Source organism: Coturnix japonica, chromosome 5 (genome assembly GCF_054131305.1).
Source record: "Coturnix japonica strain WE chromosome 5, WE-NBRP24, whole genome shotgun sequence".
NCBI classification, from domain to species: domain Eukaryota; kingdom Metazoa; phylum Chordata; class Aves; order Galliformes; family Phasianidae; genus Coturnix; species Coturnix japonica.
In genome coordinates, this window is record NC_140667.1 from 25281920 (window position 1) to 25306240 (window position 24321).

The 24321-nt window shown below is 39.0% G+C and overlaps 1 protein-coding gene across 2 annotated transcripts; it reads right to left on the reverse strand.

The window, feature by feature from the left end:
• Positions 1–1966: 1966 nt before the first annotated feature.
• Positions 1967–20937, reverse strand: LOC107314842 (cytosolic phospholipase A2 epsilon-like). Of its 2 annotated transcripts, XM_032445075.2 has the most exons (21): positions 20810–20937; positions 20434–20517; positions 17751–17823; positions 17348–17484; positions 16323–16454; positions 14649–14689; positions 14178–14220; positions 13397–13460; positions 12636–12802; positions 12399–12491; positions 12010–12047; positions 10681–10816; positions 10222–10358; positions 9869–10091; positions 9094–9208; positions 8829–8966; positions 8200–8307; positions 7239–7430; positions 6566–6732; positions 6254–6434; positions 1967–5097 (listed from the first exon to the last, which is right to left on the reverse strand). In XM_032445075.2, the coding sequence occupies exons 1-21, from the start codon at positions 20834–20836 to the stop codon at positions 4859–4861; spliced, it is 2535 nt and encodes an 844-aa protein (XP_032300966.2). In that variant the 5' UTR covers positions 20837–20937; the 3' UTR covers positions 1967–4858. The 2 variants fall into 2 exon arrangements, with proteins under 2 accessions (XP_032300966.2, XP_085406442.1); XM_085550316.1 differs by lacking the exons at positions 12010–12047; positions 12636–12802; positions 13397–13460; ... (5 more) ...; positions 20434–20517; positions 20810–20937 and having other exon boundaries at positions 12399–12488.
• Between the last annotated feature and the right edge of the window lie 3384 nt (positions 20938–24321).

The following is a 24321-nucleotide window of genomic DNA, read 5'->3' on the forward strand; positions in this document are numbered from 1 at the left end:
ATCTTTTTTTGCCAGTACATTTCCAGAGTAAATAATAAAAAACAGTAGTATTCTCCATATAGATGTTATTTACACTCTAATTTCACTTTATAAAGACTAGAGAGGCAATTACTGCCAAGAAAACACCTAGTAGTCTTTAAAGCTCTGAGCAATGTAAAGGAAAGTAGAAATGAAGATATAATTTCCCTATGTTCTACATCAGGTTTGAAGTATGTATCTACATACACATGCTTTTGTATCGCTGCCTCAGTTAAAGGCAAGCGGAGCAAATATAACTATCTTGCCAATCTTATGCAGTTAAAATTTATTTAAACTGCCTGACTGCAAACACTACCTTCCCCAACAGGGACACAATTATCTGGATATTGTAAGTGCAGTAAGTTGCAGGTTGCAATAAGCTGCAGTAACAGCTGCATCCAACATCCTATGATTACCTCATATTCTCCTTCATCACCTCCTGATCATCCAGGGCTACAGAAATATGTGACTAATGGGGGATTTCATATTATTACAAAAGTACAATTGTACCGCCTCCATAATGACCTCTCATCACTTAAGCATCTTGACCAATGTTTAAATTAAACCAGAAAGGTAGTTCAATACCCCAAAAAGAAGCAAGAAGTTACAGTGAGATGACTTAATAGAAAAGAAATATTCAGAATTAATAATACAAATTAACAAGTAAATAAACACAGTGTCAGGTCTATAGCTCTCTTTCCTTTCAGTCTTTTTTTATTATTATTATTTTAAACAGATCTGTAAGCTGTACAATCTACACTACACAGACCCTCACCTGCCAATCAATCAAGAAATGCAAATTTCAGTTGCACAATGGAGCTAAATGCTATCATCTCTGCATGTGAGAGGGCTTAACCATAGATAAATAATTACACCCCTTCCGCCATAGTCTCAGATTTCAGTCTGAGAAACATTCACCTTCAACATACTTACTCTTCCATACTCTACGATACCCTCAGTGTGAAGGCTACAGAGGCCATCAGTGCCCATGCTTTCCTCTTCTGTCAGGTGGGAAACACAGAACCTGTATGGTAGACTGCACGTAAGCATGCATAGTTGTTCAGCTCTAAGAGATTTGGAGGCTGCTGGTATCCAAAAAGAAATCTGGTGCCAGGACCACAACAATTTTCAGTATCTTTGACTGAAGTTTGATTTGAAAACATTCAGAATCAGAAGTGTACCTTTACAGAAGCAAGAACTGAGCTCTACTCAGTAATAACATGACTTTGGAAAGGTGCTGACGCAATAGGGAACTTTGCAAATGAAACCTTTTATTCCTTAATTTAAAAATTTAAAACATATTTCTAAAAAATAATTTCTAAACAATTTCACACTAGAAATCATGTAAATTATTTAAAGTTTTGCTTTCTCCAAAGCCGATATGGTAAGATCTTTCAGTATGGTCTGACATTTTCTTTCTTTCCTTAACCTAAACAACATGCTGAACCAAATTGCTAAAGGTTTTTCAAACAGTCTAAAAGGGACCAGGTACAGGGGCCAGAAAAGAAAATCTGAAAATCCGTATATCACCCATTTGTAAGTAGGAGAGACCTTCGGTCTTGGTGTGAATTCAAAGCCCTGAGAACTATAAGTACAAATTCACTACTACTACAGAGAGAAATCACACCAGCTGACAGGGGGTAGAGAGGATTACATTTTTACTAGGGCACTATCCTGATTATGACACACATGAAGGAGGATTCTGACTTCCAAAACCTATTGAGAAACTTGTTTAAAATTTATTTCGCACGTCCTTGACATCCTTTGAAGAGATAAAGATCTCACCCCTCCTACTCACTCACCAGAAGTAACTGAATGTTTCTCCCATATAAAAATCACCAGTAAAATGTTAGTGCAGCCATCCCCAGCATATGCAATATGGACTTCAACTCTTTGCAAAAAAAAAAAAAACAAAAAAAAAAAAAAAAAGCTCTTTCTCAAACACAGATGATCATGACCATCATCTCTTAACTCTTAACCATCATCTCTTAATCTCCAGTCTGTGTAAATGTGAGTGCCCAGCAGAAACCCCTCTCTCAGACTGATGTCATTGGACCTTCCTAGTGTCATTGGACACTTCAAGGAAGAAAAAGCATTGTTTGAATGGTTTCTAACCCTCTCAGACAAGAGGTGTGAAACACATCTCTGTGTCAGCTAATGAGCCAGTAATTCCTGCAGCATAAGCATGGCAAGACACATAGCCTAGGACCTTCACAGAAAAATTTAGAGCCCAACTGAGTCCAAACCAATACTCATAATATTGCCAAAGTCACTTCATGTCATGAGCTAATTTAGGGGTTAACTTCACCTACAGTCAGCCTAAAAAATGTCTGAGTCCCAGTAGACTATAAATGTTCACAGCTAATTGCTTCCAATAGAGTGCCATCACATTTAGTAGGGCTCGTGTGACAAGTCACAAACAAGTGTTTCCAAAAAAAGAAATTGTTCACCTGCCTATTAGAACAATTACACCATTGCTGAATCACTTCAAAAATCCGGATAATATACCAGTACGTTACTAGAGCATTTGTAGGCCACTAGGCCTCAGCTCCCATTAAAAAATGTGCCCATATGCCCACATAATGATACTGATCTTGTTCTTGCTTTGTTATTTTTGATATACATTTAAACAAACATTGTTTCCCCTCTACTTTTACACTGCCTTTCGCCATAACATCACAGGGATGACTCAGGTATTGCTGCAATACAATAATATGAATCAGTTTCAAAGGACAGAAAAAGAAGCCTTTTCTTCCCCAGACAAGAAGTCAAATGAGTCCATTGTAAAGGAAACTCATAAGCCACTACACAAAGTCCAACAAACTTGGTAAGCCCAGGGAAAACATTAACCTCATATGTAATGTTGGATCCTTGGAGTCAGGGTGTTACACAAACATCAGTATTTGCGAATACTGAATTTCTCTCAAGTCAAAATATGAAGTTGCTAAAGCTAAACAATTTGGACAGCTTAAGACTTTTCAATGGTTTACTTAGTGGGCCCAGATTTCTTAAAGTGGGCTCCCTTTCTACAGTTTATTCTAAGCCATCCTAATTTTCTGCATCTACTGCCAAATATGCACATCAACACATCACCACCACGCCTTGGGTGAGTAAAGCTCCAGGAGCAATGCCAAGTGTTGCAACCACCAGCAACCGGTTGGCAGAATATCCCAGCACAAAAGGTACTGCCTCTCTTACATCTTCCTGGAACTGTGAGAAGGATTCTTTAAAATAATTAAAATACATTTTAAGTAGATAGCAAAATATGTTTATATACACACATACATATTTATTTAAATCCTACATCATCATTATTTGAACACAAGCTTACTTACGAAACAGTTGAACTGTTAGAGAGATATCCTCCCTATCTTCTTCGCTCACAGAAAACTATTGCCATCTTGCTGATGAAGTTCACAGAGTTGAAAATGAAAGATTTTAGCAACTAAGAAAAAAAAAGAGTTCTTGAACACAGCCATCTGAGAGCCATGCAAAGGAGTCCAAGTGATTGCTGCCATTAATTTCCTTTCTAAAAGGAAGCTTCTGGTTTGACTCATACAGCAGCAAAGTCTGGCAGGAGATAACCACTAATAAACGTTGCTTAAGAGGAACCAAGTAAGGTGTTATCTCCTGCTTAATTAAAAAAAAATAAAAAAAATTAAAAAAAAAAAATAAAAAAAAAAAGGAGACATCTAAGATAGGATGATAGAGATAATTATTTTCCATTGCACGTGAGGTGGAGATACCAGGTACCATTTTCCCAGAGCAGGGTCAACATGCATGGTTATTTTCTATTTAAATGGTAGTTTTCCACTGTATATGATTAAGCACATGACAAAATAAGTTCTTAGAATGACCTATAAATGCTTTTTCTTAAACAGACGTTTATCTAAAACATACAAAAATCTTGTGCACACTCCCCTGTGTGTTTTGAATATGTGAGAATAAAACTGTAGCAGTAGCTTACACACTGACCGTTGCAGAAGTTAATGGAACAACTATTGAGAGTTTTGTTGCACATATAGGAAGATTAATAAATGAAGATAAGATTAAGGCCAAAGGCTGGGTCATCAAACTATTTTCCAAGCCTATTAAAGTGTAGGATTCAAAACTCAACTGCTGAATCCTCAGCTTCAAATTCCACTTAGCAGGCAGTAGTGCAGAAAAAAAGCCCAACAAAACGGATGCAGACAAATGACTTTTATCCCAGAGCTGTCAGGAAAAAAAAAAAAATAAATTCAGCCTATATGTTATATGTTAATCACTCTGGAATAGTAATCACTCAAAAAATGTAGACTCAGTACAATGATGGCCAGAATCATAAATTCAGTGAAGGTTCAACTTCTCCCTAAAAGATGGTTACTGAGAAGACAACATCAGGTGCAGTTCCATTCTACCTTTTTCAGTAATCATTTGCCACATGCAAGCATCTTTCATTGTCTAGTGTACCTTCTGTCACAAGCAGAGCTCTTTGAGCAAGGGATAGCTTTGATTCATCTTTGCTTTGATTTCTAGATCAAAGACCACATACTGCTAAGGTCTGCATGTAAATTTGGAACAGACTTTTGTGAGGATGAAACACACTTCCCTTTATCTCCATAAATGCCTTCCCATTCACTGGAACACTAGGGACAGTCTTACTAACTAATCAAGATTTTCCTATGATCAATGCCAAAACAAGCATTAATCCTACCATACAGTACTGAATAAGACACATGCTTTTCTTTTTTAGTAAGTTAACATGGAGGTTCATTTTGTACAGATTCATGTTGCTGGGATATCTGTTAGTCTATTATCAAAACATTTGTTTATCTCCAGATGGGACTTGTCCGAATATACTTTAAGAGAGTTCAGATGACTGAGTTGATGAACAATTTTTAAATCGCTTCTTTCGTTCCACAGCAGTTTGCAAAGCCCGAAGAATCGAATGTTTATTATTCAGAATGTTGTAGTTGCAGAGGTTTAACAGCTTGTTGAAATTCCCTTCAGTATATGTAAGCTGACCAGTACCATAGGGACCAAAAGAATTGGACACACATACTCTTCCCTGCTCCATCTCTGCAGGACTGCGCTCCACATCTGCAATGGACACATAGCAAAGTTCAGCACAGCAAGGCTACTGGAGCGCAAAACTCCTGGCAGGCAACACAAAATACACAGCGACAGCCCCAGGAAACTGGATTCTTTCAGGAAAATTGATAGAGACTATATTGCCATAAGTATACTGCCTCTGTGGCAGTAATAAAATCCAGTACTTCGCTGATAGGCCTCAGTGGCAGCTGGTCCACAACTAATTGGAAGAATCACTTTGTCATGCAAAATACCTTCCTCTTAAGATTACAGTTTATCATGAGAATATTTCACTTTTGTAAAGACAGAATTTTGTCTTTTTAGCTTCTTCATTGGGTACACCAAGATAACAGCTCCTTATCTACTATCTGATGGAAAAGGACACCTGAATGCCCTTGGAAGGGGAACTTTTCCTAATGCAGTTGAGATTTACTGCACTCTAAACAGATGCAGCAGAACGAAGGGTGAAGTTGATGAGGTTTCTCCAATAAGTCAGTTCATGAATTTTGTTCATTATTTTAAGGAAAGTTTACTCTTCTACTAAATTGGAAACAATAAAATTAGAGATGATGCACACAAAAGTATCACAGATAAATCACTACCTATTCTACCACTGAACAAAACAGAATAACCTGGCAGCTTTTCTGAAATGATAGGTATCAGATTAGCTTGCTACCATGGAAAATCCTTCACTTTACTGTATTCCATACTTTCTATTCTCTTTTTATTTTCATGTAAACCAAATAATTAGAGGACTTATTATAATTAGAGGACTGTTAACTATGCACACCATTAGTATCTTGTCATCATCATATTAAGAGATAAAGTCATTTATAAGCAGATATAATGTTACTAGCTGCCTTCTGTTCTTGTATTATTAAAGGAAACAAGCCAGTCCTGGATAGGAAATGAGTTTTGCCTCAAAATATAGTCGTTAATGATACTAATTCTGAAGCTCATCTGTTCTAAAATTATATCCATCACAGTGGGTCTGTAGATATGGTGACTATACCAAGTGAGAACATTCCAGTCTCTAGTTTTAGAAAAGTGATTAGTTCCATGGATAATTTGGACTTTAAAATTACATTTAAAAAAAAAAAAAAAAAAAAAAGAATCACATCATATCTGAGATCAAGATCAGTTATTGATTAATGCTTAAACTTACTCGGTGCCTTGTATCTTTGGAAGGTATCACACACAAGTGGGAAATAGACCAAGATGGGTGCCTCTAAACTGTCCTCAAACACATAGCACTCCTTCAGGTGCTCCCGATCCTCAGGGCTCAGCTCTGTGCAGGGGAATGGAATACCTTGCTCTAAACAGTACTCTGAAAATAGGTCCAATGGCTGGAGCAACAAACAGAAAATTAAAATTTATCAAAATACCATTTTCTGAAGGAAAAAAAATATATATATATATATGTGAAATTCATCTGCTGGAGTCATACAGATAAAGAATCACTGTTTCAAAACATCACCCGAGTCTGTGATCCTCCGCTGTAATTTAAATGCAAAATGACATCCACTTTCCTCTCTGGCCTCAAAAACGGTGGGCAGCTGGTATTGATGAAGAAAGCTGTATCTACCAGCTTTAGGTAGTCACCCATTGCATTCAGTTCGTTGGGAGAGGAATCAAGCACTGTATCTGAAAATCAAAAACTTACATTAGCAATTACTTATGGAAGAAGCAAGCCCATTTCTTTCCAAATCAGTCCAACAAAGAAAGGACAGAGACCACACTTAGGCTTTGACATCATTTTAGCCTCTATGGATCAGGCTTGAGATCAGTGAGAGGGAGAAGTTTTGAGAGTCAACTTCATTCAAAGAGATATGATTGACTGCTCTTTCAGTTAGTGTAAACATGTGGCTACTTAGTTCAACTTCAGTGCTAGTTCCTAGTGATTCTCTCCTAAGAACTGAAGCAAGCCCTGGTGTGACTTCTCCAAGGCAGAAATGAGACTTGAATTAAATAACTTGGGGCTCAGCAAACAAATTCCACCAAGAGCTTCCCAGTCTGTGTAGTTACTTAACTGGTTATAACAGTATTAATCAGAATCTGCCTTTACACTAACTTTTATCAAATATTTGTCCTCATCAGTTATCAGCACTCAAATGACCTCCAAAAATGCATCTAAAACTAGGTGCCTTTACCTTTCCACATGCAGAATCTTTCATTCTCTAAATACTTGTTATGTAGCTGCAAGCCCTTGAGGAAATTATGATAGTACGAAACTGATGGCCGTCCTGTCAGCATTTCTCGAAGAGCATTGGAAAGGTAACCCTTGGGAAGGGATAAGCGAGTTGTCTGTTCATGAGGTCCCATGGGAAGAGCAGGGTGTTCCTCTGCAGAGACAATGGTAAGATGGTCTATGTCTGCATCAGTCTTTATGATACCAGTAATAACAAAGAATAAATCTAAATTTTTGATTGTCTAACATCAAGAGTTTGTCTGAGTACGTTAATAAATGGCAAAGAAATGTAACTCTCTGAGTTTAGTGAACCCCCAAACCAGAACAAGCTCATAATCATCAGTAATGAATGGACAGAAGAGGATTATTACAGCAACATGCAACTACAATTTACATAAACTGATAGAAGAATCTGAGCCCAGTGGTCTGTCAGAGTCCAGTGAGCATGCAGAAAATGGTAAGCTCGGTCTGAGGAAACTGCTGGAACATGGAGAAGTTCTTCTCAAGGGTGCACCCACCAACCAGCACATAGCAACCCCAGTCAAGGGGATCAACACCACCACTATACCCTTTACAGTTGGCACAAGTGTCTTCCTGCAGGCTCTTCTGGGACAGAGGTGGGTTTCAGCGCCATAGCATCAACTCGATCCCTGTCTGGCTTCTCCCTTCCTAAAGGGCTTTTGGTAGCCCTCTCACAACTAACAGAACTTGCCAGGGATGCTGAAACATTGTTTTAGCAGACCAATGTTTTTCCTGTTTTCCATCACAACATTTTCTTTCCTACTTTTCCTTCTCTCACAAAGGCTTGGTGTTCCCTAGGAAATAGGCCATAAATCTTAACCCATTCAAAACATCAATCTTCACATTTCAGAGAGATGTGAAGACAACTCAGATGCAAGTAAAAAGTAATCCAGATAACTAACCAATGGGATGCTCAGTGCCTCGGGTCCATCTGTGCCAGAAGTCCTCAGAATGACCAGAGAGGTAGACAACATCCATAAAACTCTCAGAAAATATATTACTCCATGTACCTTGAAAGTTGACAGAAAAGTAAAAAGTCATAGTTAATGTTATTTTGAACATTACAGCAAAATTGTGGAGATCTACTTGGATTCAAATTTTGTGGCAGCTTAGATGAGCACTGTTTCACTCTACAAAATGTTATGAATTATAATATAACTACTAAAAATTCCACATAGTGACTTGGTTATTAGGCTACTTTCGAAACTAGTGTTACTTTTAAAACCACAACCTGACTTTTACTTAATTCAAATAATCAGTTCTGTTTTGTTCCAACATGTTCTGATTTCTTCTAACCTAATAATTTCTTCTAACCTAATAATACGAGAGCAAGTTAGTTGTATTCATCTTAAGAGTTTGCTTCTTATTTTGCTGCTTTTGTCCAGTTTGCTTGAAGTTTAAATTGCATCGGATACATGATCTGGTGCTAGGATTGTTCCAATTGCAGACTAATAATTATTAAATGCTTATTATTCCCTGCAGCCAACTATATTTTCGTAAAGTTAACATTTTTTCCAAGATAGTAAATCACCTTCCAAGAAGCAGATCCGGGATTCTGGGATCTTCTTCATCAGGTGGCCCATGAAAAACTCACTACCAAAATCCTCTGAGCGAACAAAGGCCCCATATTTCAGGGAACCCACCTCATAAGGCGTGAACTCCACCCACTCTGCAAAGAAAGGAATTATTTAAAAGATTTATTAGCTTGCACTTGCAGTAAAAGCATTGCTGTAGACTTAAAAAAAAAAAATAATAAGCTCCTTAGATCTATTAAAAATGCATATAATAATCATTACCTTTAAAATCCAGAGTGCTAAATTTATCCCTGACATTGAGAGACAGGTAAATGGGCAGTGGATTCTGCCCCTGATTCACTGCCAGTTGCTGATCAGAGAGTTTATGAGTATTCTCCTGTTTATGAAGAACAGAAATAATAGAAAAAGATGAACATGATGCCCTTATATGGTTTCTAAATATGGACTATCAATAAAACATCTATTAAGTATCAGCAGATTTTGCTCCATTTACTTGTTGTTTGACTACCTGAATGCATTCATGAACTCTCCAGAACCTTGCCAAAGTGTTACCAGTGATGCTTCTGAGGTTTTGTTCTGAAATTGGGGCTGAAGTGGAAATATGGGAAACTTCTTTCTCTATTCACTAGCTTGCAGCTTGACTCAAGGAAACATAAAGCTGTTTAGCTACCTTGGAGATGCTTAAGATAGAAATCAACTAAGAGCCACTGAATACCACTTAATTGTTTGCTGTTATGGCTATTCCTGAATTTTGTTTTGTCAGAGCCACCTATCCTCTGCGTGTTTCTAGAACAGTTACTTGACCTGAAGTTAAAGGACACAAATCAGTTAGTTTAATGACCACCTTGACTTTTTTACATGCCAGACATTTCCCCCACATTCTTACATTTTTGGCTGACCATGTTTTTCTTCTAAAAATCAAAAAAAAGTGACCTCAGAGTTTTTGAGACCCTTTCCTCTTCAGGCATAACTAGTTTCAAAATTTTAGATAGGAAAATTTAGAAATCCTCTGGAAAAGGGGATGGATATATAATACCTCATTGTGTAGCATAGAGTCAATGAAGAGTCCCCATAAGTCTGTGAAAGAGAGCTTGTGCCCTTCTAGCTTTCTTTTACACAACTCCTTCTCGTAGTATTTCAGATGATCAGTAGAGAAACAGTGCAATTTGCTCTTGATCACATATTTCTGGATATCATCAATTGGCCCTCTGAGATCCTTCTGTGACCAATTTACATCTTCATATAATTTTGACATGGTCCTGGTAAAAAGAATACTGAGATTCAACACCGGTATATGAAAATTCACAGGCTTATGTTTCACACATGCATTTTGTTTCCAGTTAATACTCTGCTAACATGAACAACAAAGAGAAGCCCAATTCTCCTTACCATGTTGTGGCAGATAAACCACTGATGTATGAGATGCAGTCCAAAACACCTAACTCCTGTAGAGCTAGAAGACTGCCAAACATTGACGTCATGGACCGCACTCCTCCTGCTGTGGTCATGACTGCCACCACTGGCACCTGCTTAGCACACAAAGGCATGGGGTCATTCATTAATGGATGAAATAGAGAAGTGATCAACTCTCTAGAGAGTGTTCTACTCACTGTTCAAGTCTGTGAGCACTTAAGATATGGTTGACAAATGTTCTCCCACACACAGCATCAAGAGATGGGTGTTCTGGGAGCACCAAAAATTTTATATAGCTGCTCCTGATAACCTGGTTTATACACTTTAGTATAAAAGATGTGGAGGAATTATATAGATAGGTGTGCAAGTACATCACATTCTCTTCATTCAAAGGGGGTAGAATAATTCAGGTTCACAAGCTGTTGTCCCACACACCTCATCCTCCTGCAGGCCTTCATCGAGATGAAGAACATTTTTTAGAGCAGCAGCAACAACCTTCTTCCTTTTACAGATGAAATCTTTTTCCTCTGCACATAAATCAAACCCCAAACGCAGATCTAAATTCTTGTTACTAGAGCACAAGACAAGAACAAAGAACACATATTAAGTGTAAGTCATCTAGAGCTACTGCTTGAGATATCAGGCAAAAATCTGCATCAGAATGTTTTTCTTTAAACTGATGTCTATTTCCATGCACATGATGACCACCATATGCAAATAAACATAGGATATCACAGGCCATGTATTTTCTGCCCTACTATGGAGATTTCATGTAATTATGAGGAAACTAAATGAATCGGTTTCCCTGCTGACAAAACATAAGGAACATATCTGAACTTAAGCTGTTCTACATAGAGCCCTCAAAATCTGGGCATTTGTTCATGGTCTTTTTCTATGTACATGTTTCCTGAATAGCAGGTAGGCCCAGCAGTTGCCAAAACTCAACGCACTACAGGAAAAACACAACTCTAATCTGACTCTAACATTGCTTTAGGCCCTTCTCTGCTGATAACATGAGTTTAAATCTTTGAGTTGGAAAAGGTCTCTTAACTGTTTCCCTTCATATCTGTACATAATCATGAACACCACATGATTCATTAATTCCATAACTTTTATTTTCACAAGTCAGCTCTTTTTGGTTTGGGGCTGTTTGATGTTGGGTTTTGTTACTTTGCTTGGCTTTTTGTTACTTTTTTTCCCCCCTCTTCCCAAAGAGGTTATTTTGTCCCTTCTGCGATTTCTAATTAACATTCAGTAAAAGCTTCAATTTATCATCTCAGTCTGCTTGCAATGTAGCAAACTCGTCAGGAGGGGGTAATGTTGCCCTTTGAAAAATCACTAAGAGTCAGTCCGTAAATTAATTTCATGCTGTCTGCTTGTTTTTACTGCAGTGAACTGGTAAATGCATAATGATGCTAAAAAGACATAGAAACATGTTGTATATAAATGTGTATGTATTATAAACATTACAAAACAGAGTCATTCCTAAGCACCGACATTAGCAAGGAAAAAGACCAGGAAAAATATTGCGACTTGTTTTACTCTGTGACTGCTCACCACTTATTTTATCCTGGGCTCTCACCAACCAATTCAAAACACATGATTTATTAACACTTCCCTATATCTCAGTCTTCTTCAATTGATTACAATTTTTATTTCTGGTTTTGAAATAAGAAGCTAGTTTAAACTGTAGCTACCCTTCATCTAAAGAACATACTATGAAAGGACTGGCCTAACTAATTATTCAGAAGAAGCAAGATTTACCCATCTTCTTCCTTCACAGACACTTCATAAGATGCATCCTGAGAATGAAGAATGACAACAGCAAACATTTTAAACAACTGAAAATTTGCAATGGCATTTTTTTACAGCAATACCAGTTATTCATATATATATCATCTAGTAATAAAACATTAATCTATTTCTCAGGCCTTCTGCACACAAGCATTGCTAAATCCTGCTTTAAAAATATACCTGAAGCAATGTTAGTTTTTCCTTGAATACCAGTTATACTTTCAAGTGTATGTGGAGCAGTGCATATATATACTCAGCTAGTACGTTTTCAATAACAAAATTAATCCCGGATCCAGTATCACATAGGCACAGCTTCCCCTTTGTTGAAATAATTCCAAATATTGTCAGAAGTTACTCACTCTCACTACTGTCATTTTCTTTCCCAGGTCCAGAGAATTCAGAGGCACAGATAGAGGACTATTTCTATCCTTTTCCCTCCTGTCTGAATCATGCTGAATTAAAATAGAGGAAAGAATGTCATAAAGGGAAAATTATGTACAAACCAGAGGTATAAATCTATCAGAAAAGGGTTAATTCGACATGCTTCTCCCAAAAGTTACTTTATCTGTTATCACTGTCCATAAGCAAAAACATACACCACAGTATAAATGTTCCTTTGGCAACACCATGTCCAGGTTGGGTTGGCTGTACTTGATATAGTGGAACATGGTAGAATCACTGCCTCTCTGGCTGAAGGAAGGACCTATGGAAATGTTCTTGGTTTCTTCATAGGATCCCTTCATTGTGAAGGTGAAATCTCTCCCTGTGAACAAGGAGTACAGAGTAATGATAGTAATGATAACTACATCTGTCCCTAAAAACAAATAACAAATAAAAGCAACTTAAGTAACATTCCAGCACTACTGTAGCCAGCTTTCCTTTACACAACACTCCACCCTCAACAACCAATTAGCATAAACAAGGGCCAAACTGAATAAGCACCAAAAGGCCAATGTGGAGTTGGCAGCTTCTCCCTGCCATGCAGGAGACAGCTTGTGATAGACCACTGGACGCAACTGGTAGTCTTCACATCTCTTGAGTTCCCATCACTACAGGCTTTTCATTCCAATTGGTTATGCCTCCCTTTTCTTTCTGTCCTCATCACAAGTTTTTCTGTACTATCATTTAACAGATGTGTTTCTCAGTTTTTGTCAGCCACCTCCAGTTTCCCTGGAGCTATGTAGTCATGCAGTCTGCAGAGGACTCTCGCCACTAACAAGGGAATAATTCATGATAAACCTCGATCCCCTACCAGGCCAGATGCAAACAGAGGAGACTGAAAGCCATCAAGCTATGTTTGTCTGCATCTTTCATGGCATAAAAAGCATTGACAGACCACTTAAATCAATAACCTCACTTGTGTCAGGACTCCTCATTTTTGTGTCATCCACTTGCACTTCCACACAGGAAACCTCTCGAGACTAGAAGAGACAAGCAATAAAACCACTGGTCACAGAAACAGCCCAGGATCCTCACTGAGGATCTGTGGGTCCCATGGCTACACCACATTTGGCCACAGTGTCTTGTGAATAAGTAGACAGTTTGTATATAGCCTGGAAGCAATTCTATGGTGAATTAAGTGGAAAATCTGTCCCATAAAAAACATTAAATATCATTAAATCTCCAACAGTTAACACAAGGAAGTTTTCAGCCATCTAGACCATGCTTTAACTTTCCCCTACAAAAAAGCAAGAGGCAGGATTCCTATGAGCTCTGCAGAACAACTGATCAAATGAGCTTGTACTTCAAAAGATCTCTGGGTTGAAGCTGAAACATTCCTATGGTGCTGCTCAGGATGAAAAAGCAGCACAAAGATATCAGACAGTACTTTGGAAATGGTGTGAGAAGAGCATCCAGCTCCAAGACTGGCATCCAGTAACAAATTTTGTAGTGGCAATGGATTCACTCACTTCTCATTATGTTTGCTGCTATTTCATCAGTGAGTATCTCTCTGGTTGAGTGATACATGTACCTCCCAACACAGAATGCACTACAAACACAACCAAGTTCAAAGTTCCACAGACTTATCTGTGTCTTATTTGAAAGACAATAAAGGCTATGCCTAGAAGCATGGTTCTTCCAACCAGAACCATCAGTTCTGCTCTATTTAAGAATATTAGTAATAAAAAAATGCTTACCACTAGCACACCATTAGTGACTATTTTTTCAGATACACCTGGTCTAAAAAGAAAAAGGAAAAGGTTTATTTAACAGTAGTTATGTGTGTGATCTTTCAGATGCAAACAGTTTGCTTGATTTTTAATGTCTCTGAGCACAGTTCTAGATATCATGCACCACTAACTGCTGTGTCTCAGTCCCATGCTCTTAATGACTTTATCTTTCTATCATTCTTATGTATCTCTCCAGTCAGCATAATCTCTCCTAAAACTTACAAAAAAATCCACCCACCCTCAGCTATTAATAGTTACCATGACTTTCACTACAGGAGGAATTCCACCAGATTCATGACAGAAATGGAACCACTGGGAAGAGGACAAGCTGAAATGTTATAGCATAGACACAGGGAGCCACTTCCCAAATACTGCATCATCACTCTGAGACAGCAAGTATTCCAATAACAAACTTTGTAACATTCAGACTTTACTCACACATTATCCAGTAGAAATTCCACTTCCAGTTCTTCCTGATTCTGAAAACAAGAGTTATTTTTCTTTTAAGGAAAATGAACAAAATAAGCTTATTTAATTCTGGTGGAGCTGCAGTGCTTTTGAATAGTCCTCTCCCACAATATTTACTATTCTCACCATTTTTGTGTCACAAAGTAGGTGGGCGGAGCCTTCTTTTGCCACTCTTGTTTCACGTCACTCCACTTGTCTGCTTCCAACTTGTGGGAAATAGCCTTCTGTTGCACGCTGCTGCAACCACTGAGGGCTAGTTTTAGGAAGCAGTCTTATTTTTCCAAATGAAAGACAGGCTTCATCAAGTGCTGGATTGTGACCAGACAGTGCAGTTCAAGCCTGTGGATGGTCTATTCTAACCTCATCCAAAAAAAAAAAACAGCAGAAACCACATTCAGAACCTTTGTTACAACTTTGTTATGCCTAACTGTGCCTGTCTTATGTTTCAATTCTTTTTGCACTGCCATAAGCACACACACAAACTGTATCTCTATTAAATCTCAGTCACATTTTTGCAGGTAAGAAACCTGGAGACCAGCAGTGGAAAGACTTGTTGAACTGCACAGTGAGCAAGAGGCACAGCAGGAAGTAGCCCTTTGTTCTGACACTACCCATGTGCCCTCAGCCCTCCACTTGAGATAGTTTTGGTAAATGAAATAAATCATAATGGACAAAGGTGGCAGTGCTACCTGCTATTAAGGTGCACAACATGTTTCATTACTGTGTAATTAAAAAAAAAAAAAAAAGAAAAGAAAAAAAAAGAATCAAGTGCTGTAAAAGTCCACGCTCAGACCACAGTCTGATGTTTCATGGGTACCTGAGTGGTTCAAAATAAGTACAGGTTGGCCATAACATTCCTGAGACACATCTCGCTGAGCCTTATCTCCTTAACTGCCATTTGCTAAGCCAATATGCTAAGCTACTACTGCACACACCTCAGAGCCAACTCACAGCTTAGAATCATAGAGTCACCAAGGCTGGAATAGACTTCCAAGATCTTCCAAGTCCAACTGACCACCTACCCACCAGTATTTCCACACTAAACCACATACCTTAGAACAACATCTAAAAGTGTCTTGAACACCTCCAGAGACATGGCTCACCACCTCCCCTGGGCATCCCATTCCAGTTCCTGACCACCTTTTCAGAGAATAAATTCTTCCTAATATCCAACATGAATCTCCCCTGGCACAACTTGAGGCCATTCCCTTTAATTCTATTGCTAGCCATGTGGGAGAGGAACCTGACTTTTACTTCACCACAACCATCAGGCAGATTTGCAGAGAAATTTTCAATTGTTATCTTTTACCTCTGCTTGTTTTCACTGCAAAAGACATGCTATGGTGGTTGCCTTCCTTTCTGATGCAAAACAGAAATCGTTTTCAAATATCAAAAAAACCAGCATGGACAAGCTATTCTGCATTTAATTGTAAACACAACACAGGCATGACTGTTTCTAACTTCTACTAAACCTCAAGCATCTCACTTTGTGCTTTAACATAGTTCTTTTAAAACAGTTTTTATGTGCTATCATTAAATATGCAATAAAATAACTGCAATATAGACACTATCTTAGGAGTAAATTCTGGCCAAAATTATTATTTTATCTATCCACTCAGTTTCATTTGTCTAATTATTTCTCACCTCTGGATCCAACTCAAAACTCAGGCGGACCTTCTTTCCAGGTTGGATTTTGGCTACATCAAAGCAAACAGTCAAAAGCTGATCATCAGGGGTGATGGTGTCCTCATCACAGACTGTCAGCTCCAGCACATTCTGAAGGGAGCGGCAGAGAATGATGTAAATCTACTATTCTGGGATAAGAGACTTCAAGAGGAAGGCATGAGAGGTAGTGCTGTTAGAATAGTTGCTGGCTTGTTTGTATGTTCCTCTTGACAATACCCGTTATGTTCTCACAATTCACAAGTGGGCTCTGAGACCCATCTCCAGGTTGCATTCTGATTCCTGTTTTCTACAGGGAGCATGGAAAAGGGACCCACTGGGTTGCATATGAGAGGGAGGAGGGGGTTGAAAAGGACCTTAAAAAGATCATCTAGTTTCAAACCCCCCGCCCCACAGGCGGGGTCACCAACCACCAGACCAGGCCGCCCAGAGCCACATCCAGCGTGGCCTTGAATGCATCCAGGGATGGAGCATCCACAACCTCCTTGGGCAACCTGCTCCAGTGTGTCACCAACCTCTGTGTGGAAAACTTCCTCCTAATATCTAACTTAAATCTCCCATCTCAGTTTAAAATTTTTCCCCCTTGTCCTATCACTGTCCACCTTCATAAACAGTCATTCCCCATCCTATTTATATGTACCCTTCAAGTACTGTAAGGTCACCATGAAGTCTCCCCAGAGCCTTCTCAAAGCTAAAGGAGTCCAGCTCCCTCAACCTTTCATCACAGGAGAAACCAAAACACAGATAGATACAGAAATTTTCAGGGGTAGCTGTTAGGTAGTAAAATAGGGCACATATAAAGCTTTCAGCTACTTAATGGCTAAAATGAAAACAAATGTTTCCAGAGACTCAGGAACTTGGTGGCTGAGGTCTCTAACATCAGTACCACCTTCACCTGTGGTGTTTACCTGCTACCAGAGACACACAGCGGGTAAAACTGCCCCTTGCAGTAAGTTCCACCTCATAAGCACAGATATGGGTCTTACCTTTACTTCACTTTGTATCATGAAGTGAAAGGTTTCATTCCAGATGGGGTTCCTGCAGTTGGATATTGTTCTTGTCCGGGCTTCCTGGTGTGAAGCTGTTGGCAGCCACAGCCTCACGTAGCAGTCGCTTTGGCTCACTGGGTTAACAGAAAGGTGTGTGACTATCACAGCAGTACTCTTATTAATCTCTTTTACCCAACCAGGTAGATAAAAAAAAACAGACTCTGAGAATTTCTAAATATTTTACCAGACCCACAAACATTCTCTGTTCATAGCTATTTATGTATTTATATAGATGTATGTCAACTTCAAACTGCTAATACTATGTAGTAACAAATATCGAAATTCAGTTTGAACAGAAGCATTCTGACTGAGATACAAATGTGCCATCAGCAGTACTTACACAGGTCTGCTTTGCGGAGATTTCTCATACCTATAATTTTTACAGTAAGGCAACGCAACTGAGGTATCTCTATCTGTAAAATAAAATAAAATAAATGTGTTAGCAAAGGATTCAGACATAATTAACAAAACCCATCCTATAGCAAAGCAAAAGGGAAGGCATCCAGAAAATGAGTAATCATAAGCTATTCTCATGTATTAATGCAGTGAATATGTTTGCATTGTAATTATTTGCACTCAGAAATTGGTTCTCGTGAACAGACACTGTAACATGTCAGATTGCAGTTTATGCACCAGCTGTGCATAAAGTTAAGTTTTGAGGTGAGTAGGGGTATTTTTTTTGTTTGGTTTTGTTGTCTGGGGTTTTTGTTTGTATGGTTATTTGTTTGTTTGTTAAAGATTCAGGTTTTAAAGGTTAAATTTTAACACAGAGTAGTAAGAAAAAAAAACATAAAATTGTTTTCATGTAAAGCCATTACATATTTATCCCTTTTATAATCCATCTACTTCCAAATTACAGGGTTTGCTTCTCAGCTTTCAGGCCAGCAGAGGCCAATAGATTACAGCAGAGCAGTTTCCAGCCTGTCAGCATAGGGACCATGGGATTCCCTTCTTCCTCAGGCAGGGATTGCACCCATCAGCCACATAAAGTTACTGAAGGAAGGCTGAAATCAGAGGCTTTGCATAAGCACTCTTCCATTTCACATGAAGGTCCAGCTCACTACAAAGTGCCTCTTCTGTTTCAGTGCAAAGGTGATCTGCTGTTAGGCAGAAGAGGCTAAACACTTCTTTTGTCTTTTTCTGACACTGACAAAATTAGTTCATCATCCACAGATAAGGTCTGCATTGAATGAAATGAAACCACATTACCATGGCAAAAACTGATAAATTGAGAGTTGAAGAAAAGCAGAACTGAAGAAAGAGTAAATGAGAAAACCTATAAGCAATTTAAGAAAGTGGAAGGCTGCAAATGCAAACTGAATTATGGACTTGATATGATGAGAGTGGAAATGTAAAAAGTGTGTCAGATTACGCAATGAAACATAAAGAAGCAAGAGTAGAAGTTATAATTTTGTGTGAATATACAAAAGAAAAAGTTATTTACAATGCCTTGGCTTTTTTAGGACTTCCAGATAATAAATTACTATACAAATATATTCACATGGAAAAACAATAGACTGACTTGATTGATTCACCATGGAGTAGCACTGAGGTATAACAGCACACTGATATCCCATATCATAGGGCTGTACAATGCAGCATCTTTGAAAGCTGTGTGACCCAATACTTTTTTGTTTTCTCCCTTCCACGCCCCATCACAGCTATGGACAACCCTATACTTGGTTACAGGATAAACAAGATAATCCTGAAGAACATCAAAAGTAAAATATAGAAGCAGTAGCTCCATTAATTAAATTGAAAGGAGTAATTAAATCATTAAAGTATCGTGATTTCTAATAAATTGACTCCCTAGAATCTCCTTGTATACCTCTTGTTTTGATATGTCAATCTCGTGAGCAGATTAACCATCTAAAAAACAGTGTCACCATTCTAGATGATACTTGGGGCCCACTGGAAGATTCTCCACCCAGTCATTTTCTCTCAAATGTGATCTGACCAAAGCCTGCGGGCTTGGAAGAAACCTATCAACCTCAATAGAGATTTTGACAGCAACATTTCTAAAGTGGAGGTGGAAAAAGTGACAGGAGCAGGTGATCAGAATTTCAGAAAGCTCAAATTTTCATCCTAAATACAGATGATTGATTTTTAACTCTTAGCTTTAAGAGCACACATGTCCCATATTGTAGAGAAAGCTTATTTGTGAGACAGTTGGAGGACTAAGAAAAAATTCAAACATAAAAGCCAATATTATTCAGTAGTGCTGGCAGTAATCTGCTCTCCTGGATCATAAAATCATTTGAGTTGGAAGGGACTTTTAAAGGCCATCTAGCCCAACTCCCCTGCATTGAACTGGGACACCTACAGCTAGAGCAGGGTGCTCAGAGCCTGGTCAACTTAATCTAATTGTAAATCTAGCAAGCAGATAGCTCCATAAATCTACAGTGACTGCAGAAAAGGAGCAGATGCAGGAAACTCTAATACTACAAATAATACATGATTTTTTTCTTCCATTTAATATAATTTAAACCAACCATTACTCAAAAAAATGGATTAATTTGTTACATACCCCATTCAAGTACATTCCAACAGCTTTTAATAGTACAATTTCATAAAAACTAGGGTTCCAAATTATTTTCAGAAGCAGATACTGAATAATACATTGCATCTGCTGATCCATCTCCATGAAGCAAAGGAAAAATCATCTGAAGACATCTTTGGGTGCTGTGAGGTATGATTTACATCATATACTGATGTAACCATAAAATCAAGACTAACATCCTGCTCTCCCAGTTCCTTGCCCAGCATCTAAACCACAAGATCTTCATCTTCTTCACACCTTCCCAACCCTCAAGTTCACTACAAATATTCTCCACCCAGGGGAGCACAGTCACAGAAGAAACAAATTCCCTTAACTAACCGTTAAAACAACGCCTTACATAACAACAGCCAAGCTCAAGGAGAGACAATAGATGCTGATGGAAGACTCTCTCTCAATGTCACAGTTGCTATTTGTACCCTGAAGCCCTTCCCTTGTAACCCAGATGCAGTCATTTACTCTATACCTCATCTTCAGTGATGCATGTTCTTCCACGATTCCCCTTCCTGATCCCAATTTCCCTGTGTGGGTTTGCTTGGATGAACCGATCCTGGGGATGAGGAAATGAGAAAAAACGCTGATGAAACCCACCAGCCAACAACTCCCAGTTTTTATTTACTACTGAGATCCACCAGGGCAATAGCAGGAGGTCTTCTCTCCTCATGATGAGATACAGTGCTACCTGCCCAGTAACGTCTAGTAGCTGCTCTGACTAATAAATCTGCCCACTACAAACATATCTGGCACTTAAGGACCAAAATTCACCAAACACTTTGCTTTTCAGGCATCTCAACTATGATAGCCAAACAAATCATCCCATCCCACTACTGATTTCCTCTTACCAGAGGTGAGTAGGCTGAGGATCCCATTATACCTCTACTTCATAAAAGGCAGAAGTGTGGTGGTCCAGCTGACAGCTGACTCCTGGAACACACTATTCTCCAACCAGCAGAGCGGCAGGGAACCAGAGCTGTATAAACTGACTCAGAGCTCCACCTCCCACTGATTTCAACAGCACAAATTATGCACTTGTTCTCAGCCAAATGAAGGTTTCTTCTACTGCTGTAGTGATTTAGGGGAAAGAAGGACACAGGTCAGACATTTATTTTGGGATTAGCCTGAGATAAAACAGCTCTTCATCACTGTGAGTTTTGAAAAAGCACACACGGGAGGATATGGTGGGGCACTTGTAACCCTCACCAACTGCAGGACGCTTGAGAGTGCATTGCAACTATTCTCGTCTAAGGAAGAGCTCCTCTCCCCTTGTTTTTGTTACATAAGGGATGTCATTGGGTAAAAACAGAACCAGAAGAAACTTCTGTTACTGAAATTTATTCTTTAGCAAACGCACTACTTTCAGTTAAACTGTGTTAGCAACACACTTAAGCTTTTACACAAATAACTACATGTGGCATTTTTTCAAAGTACTGAAATGTTTGCGTTAAAATTGTTACCTGATTTCACTTCCGTACTACAACAGCTTCATATTAGTTTAATAGCAGTCAGTGCACAATAACAAACAATTGTGCCTAGCGCTATCCACAAAATAAGCATTGTGTTGTTTAAATCACTAAAATAGCAATTATTCAATCATAAAATTGCAGTTGAAATATTTTTAAACCTCGAATTTCCTAAGCCAGATAGAAGACTGCCTTTTGAAGAGAGGGATTCACAGAACAATAAAAATCCTTTCATTAGAAGTGGCTTAAAGCCAGTCTGCCCTATCCCAATGGTACCATGGAGGAGAGCTGCCTTACACAAGGAATCAAAAAAGAACATCATCCTTATTCTTCTTTTTCACAGACTGGCACTGCACACACACAGCTTTCTGCCTCAGAGTGTAGTGATGTTTATGCAAAGTGTGATGAGCTCTTAGCTACAGATGAGTTTGGTGGGTTTTTTTCCTTTCTTTCTTTGGTTGCTGGACTAATTTTAATTATTTTGTGGGACAGCCTTGTTGCAACATATCTATTTCTTTTGGATTATGTGATCATACTTTTGAAGTAACACTCAGTGATTTGAAGCAAGATTCCAGCTCTTGCTATTACATGAGGTTGAACTTGACAGCAAATGCATCTCTTGGTTCAGGCTCTGAAGTCATTTTATGGCTCATTTTGGCAGCAATGTATTCTCTCCATCTCTTCTAGATCAAAAGTCACCCATCTGTTTAAACAGTGAGCAGTGTTCCCTGCTCACCTCCCATCCTTACTGCAATTTCCACATTTGGGCCACACGTGGATGGCACATCATGAGAAAGAAGAGCAAACAAAGGGCTCTACGTACAAAAGCAGATGTACTGCAGTGAAGTTTTTTGTATGAGAAAGCTCCTGAGGACTGAATTCCTCAAGAGTAACTCCCTCAGACTGCACTACTCAAGTCACCATGCTTAGCACAGAGGGAAAGCTGCACCTCAGCTCCCAAGATTTTCAGCTCAGACTCACTTCTGAGGTCAGAAGGCAGAATCTATTTATTTCTAATGCATAGAGTACAGTGTGGTCCTACAGCAGGGATCTAAATTCAAGTGTGCAAATAGGCACAGGGACTGACAGCCTCAGTGATGGGAGTTATTGCACTTCTATGACAAAGAAAAGATCCCAGGACATCTTTGTGTATGTTCTTTTGTGATGCTCACTTTTATTACTTGATTACAGCTGCAGGCTTTTGATATGCAACAGGCAGGAGTGAAATAAGTACTGATTAAGCTTATAATTGCAGCTGAATCACCATCATCATTAGAAAGAAAAAAGCTAACACACACTCTGGTTGTGCCTTAGAGATTAAGTGCTCTTTGGAAATGCCCAGCTCTCTTCAGTGCCTACAATTATCATACATCACTCTGATGTTTAAGTCACCAGCAGCCAGAAACTTGCTTTACTCCCTCTTCCTACCCTGAAAAACATCTGTACAGAGTAGGGTAAATGAGGACTGCTAGCAGACAGCAGCAGCCATGAAGCATTTTAAAAGCCCACCCAACAATGAGCTACTCAGATATTTTACTTAGGCACTTACCAGCACATGAATCAAAGACTGGCTGGGATTTTCTGTCACCTGACCATATCAGCAAGATCTTGCAGCAACACTCAGACAGGTCTGATGCTTGAATTCCACCATGAATGTAAAGGAAGTGTTGTAGGTTTTTGAGTAGATTAAGTGGGGCTTGGGACATCTAGTCTGCTATAGGTAAATCCCAGAGAAAATTAAGCAAAATTAGTGCAAAGTCTAGCCCAGAATCTATGGATTTGCTACTTTCCTCTAACTAAAATAAAATAAAAATAAATAAATAAAATAAAATGCAGTGACATAGCTATAATGAACTGTGGTGGGTTGATCCCAGACAGCTTCTAACACAGCCACATACACACTCTTCCTCTGCCATCCCATGAGGCAGAGATGAGTGAATGCGCATAGCTAGAGTGAGAAAATCCAGACTGAAATAACTAAGTTTATTAAGTGAAGGAAAAAGGAAAAGAAACCAGTAACACAAAAGTAATCACAACTTCCTAGCAGACAGATGCTTCCCCAGTCTCAGAACAACAGCTACTTTGGTAATCACCTCTCTGCCTTCTTCCTCTTCCTCAGGTTTTATTGCTAAGCATGACATCATACAACATGTATTACTCCTTTGACCAGTGATCTGGGCTAGCTGTGTCACTTCACAAATCCTCCCTTCCCCCTAGCCAAGACTCTGGAAGCAAGCAGAATGACCAAAAAAAATGGAGGGGGGGGGGAGGGGGTAAGGCATGCACACACTGTTCAGTAATAGCCATAACATGAGCATGTTATCAATGCCATTTTAGTCACACATTCAAAACACAGCTTTCCTTCATTGCAGCCCCTATGGTGCTAGCTCCTTTCCAGGCAAAGCCACTACCATCAGCTCAGATGTTTGCTTAAACTGAGAAGACAGTCACCAGCACAGTACTGAGAGCTGGTCTGTGCCTACCTTCACTGTGTAAGGGGCACTGAGATTACAGCCCTCTAGATGCAAGAAGCCATGGATGGCCTCCTCCATCACTGCCCTTTACTCCATCCCAGAAAAATCCCTTAGAGAAAAATAGAGGCGTTAATTCATAAGAGTAATTTGACTTTCACCACAGAGGAGTAAGTTCCATGAAAGCAGAACTTAAGGAAAGTGCTAGGTAAACTAAGATGGTCCTGCAATTATCTCTTCCAAAAACAAAAGCCACAGAGAGCTTCCAAAATGCCAGAGCTCTTCCCACAATTCCATTAAGCAGTCATTAGTGTTGGTGCATTCCTAACTTCCTAAGGGATCAAATGAGAAAGCAGGATCTTGGCAGTAGTGTCGGGAGGGCTGAGGTGTAGATACAGGTGCTGCACACTCCAGTGACAAGAG

Bases quoted from the DNA above. Each gene is read 5' to 3' on its own strand.
- LOC107314842 (XM_032445075.2), bottom strand. From the start codon at position 20,836: ATGGGATCCTCAGCCTACTCACCTCTG. The intron at 9,209-9,868 runs GTATTATATATC...CTTCATAAACAG, and splicing joins ACTCTATGCTACACAATGAG to GAGAATACTCATAAACTCTC. The intron at 6,435-6,565 runs GTGATGTTTTGA...TTGTTGCTCCAG, and splicing joins GCGGAGGATCACAGACTCGG to CCATTGGACCTATTTTCAGA.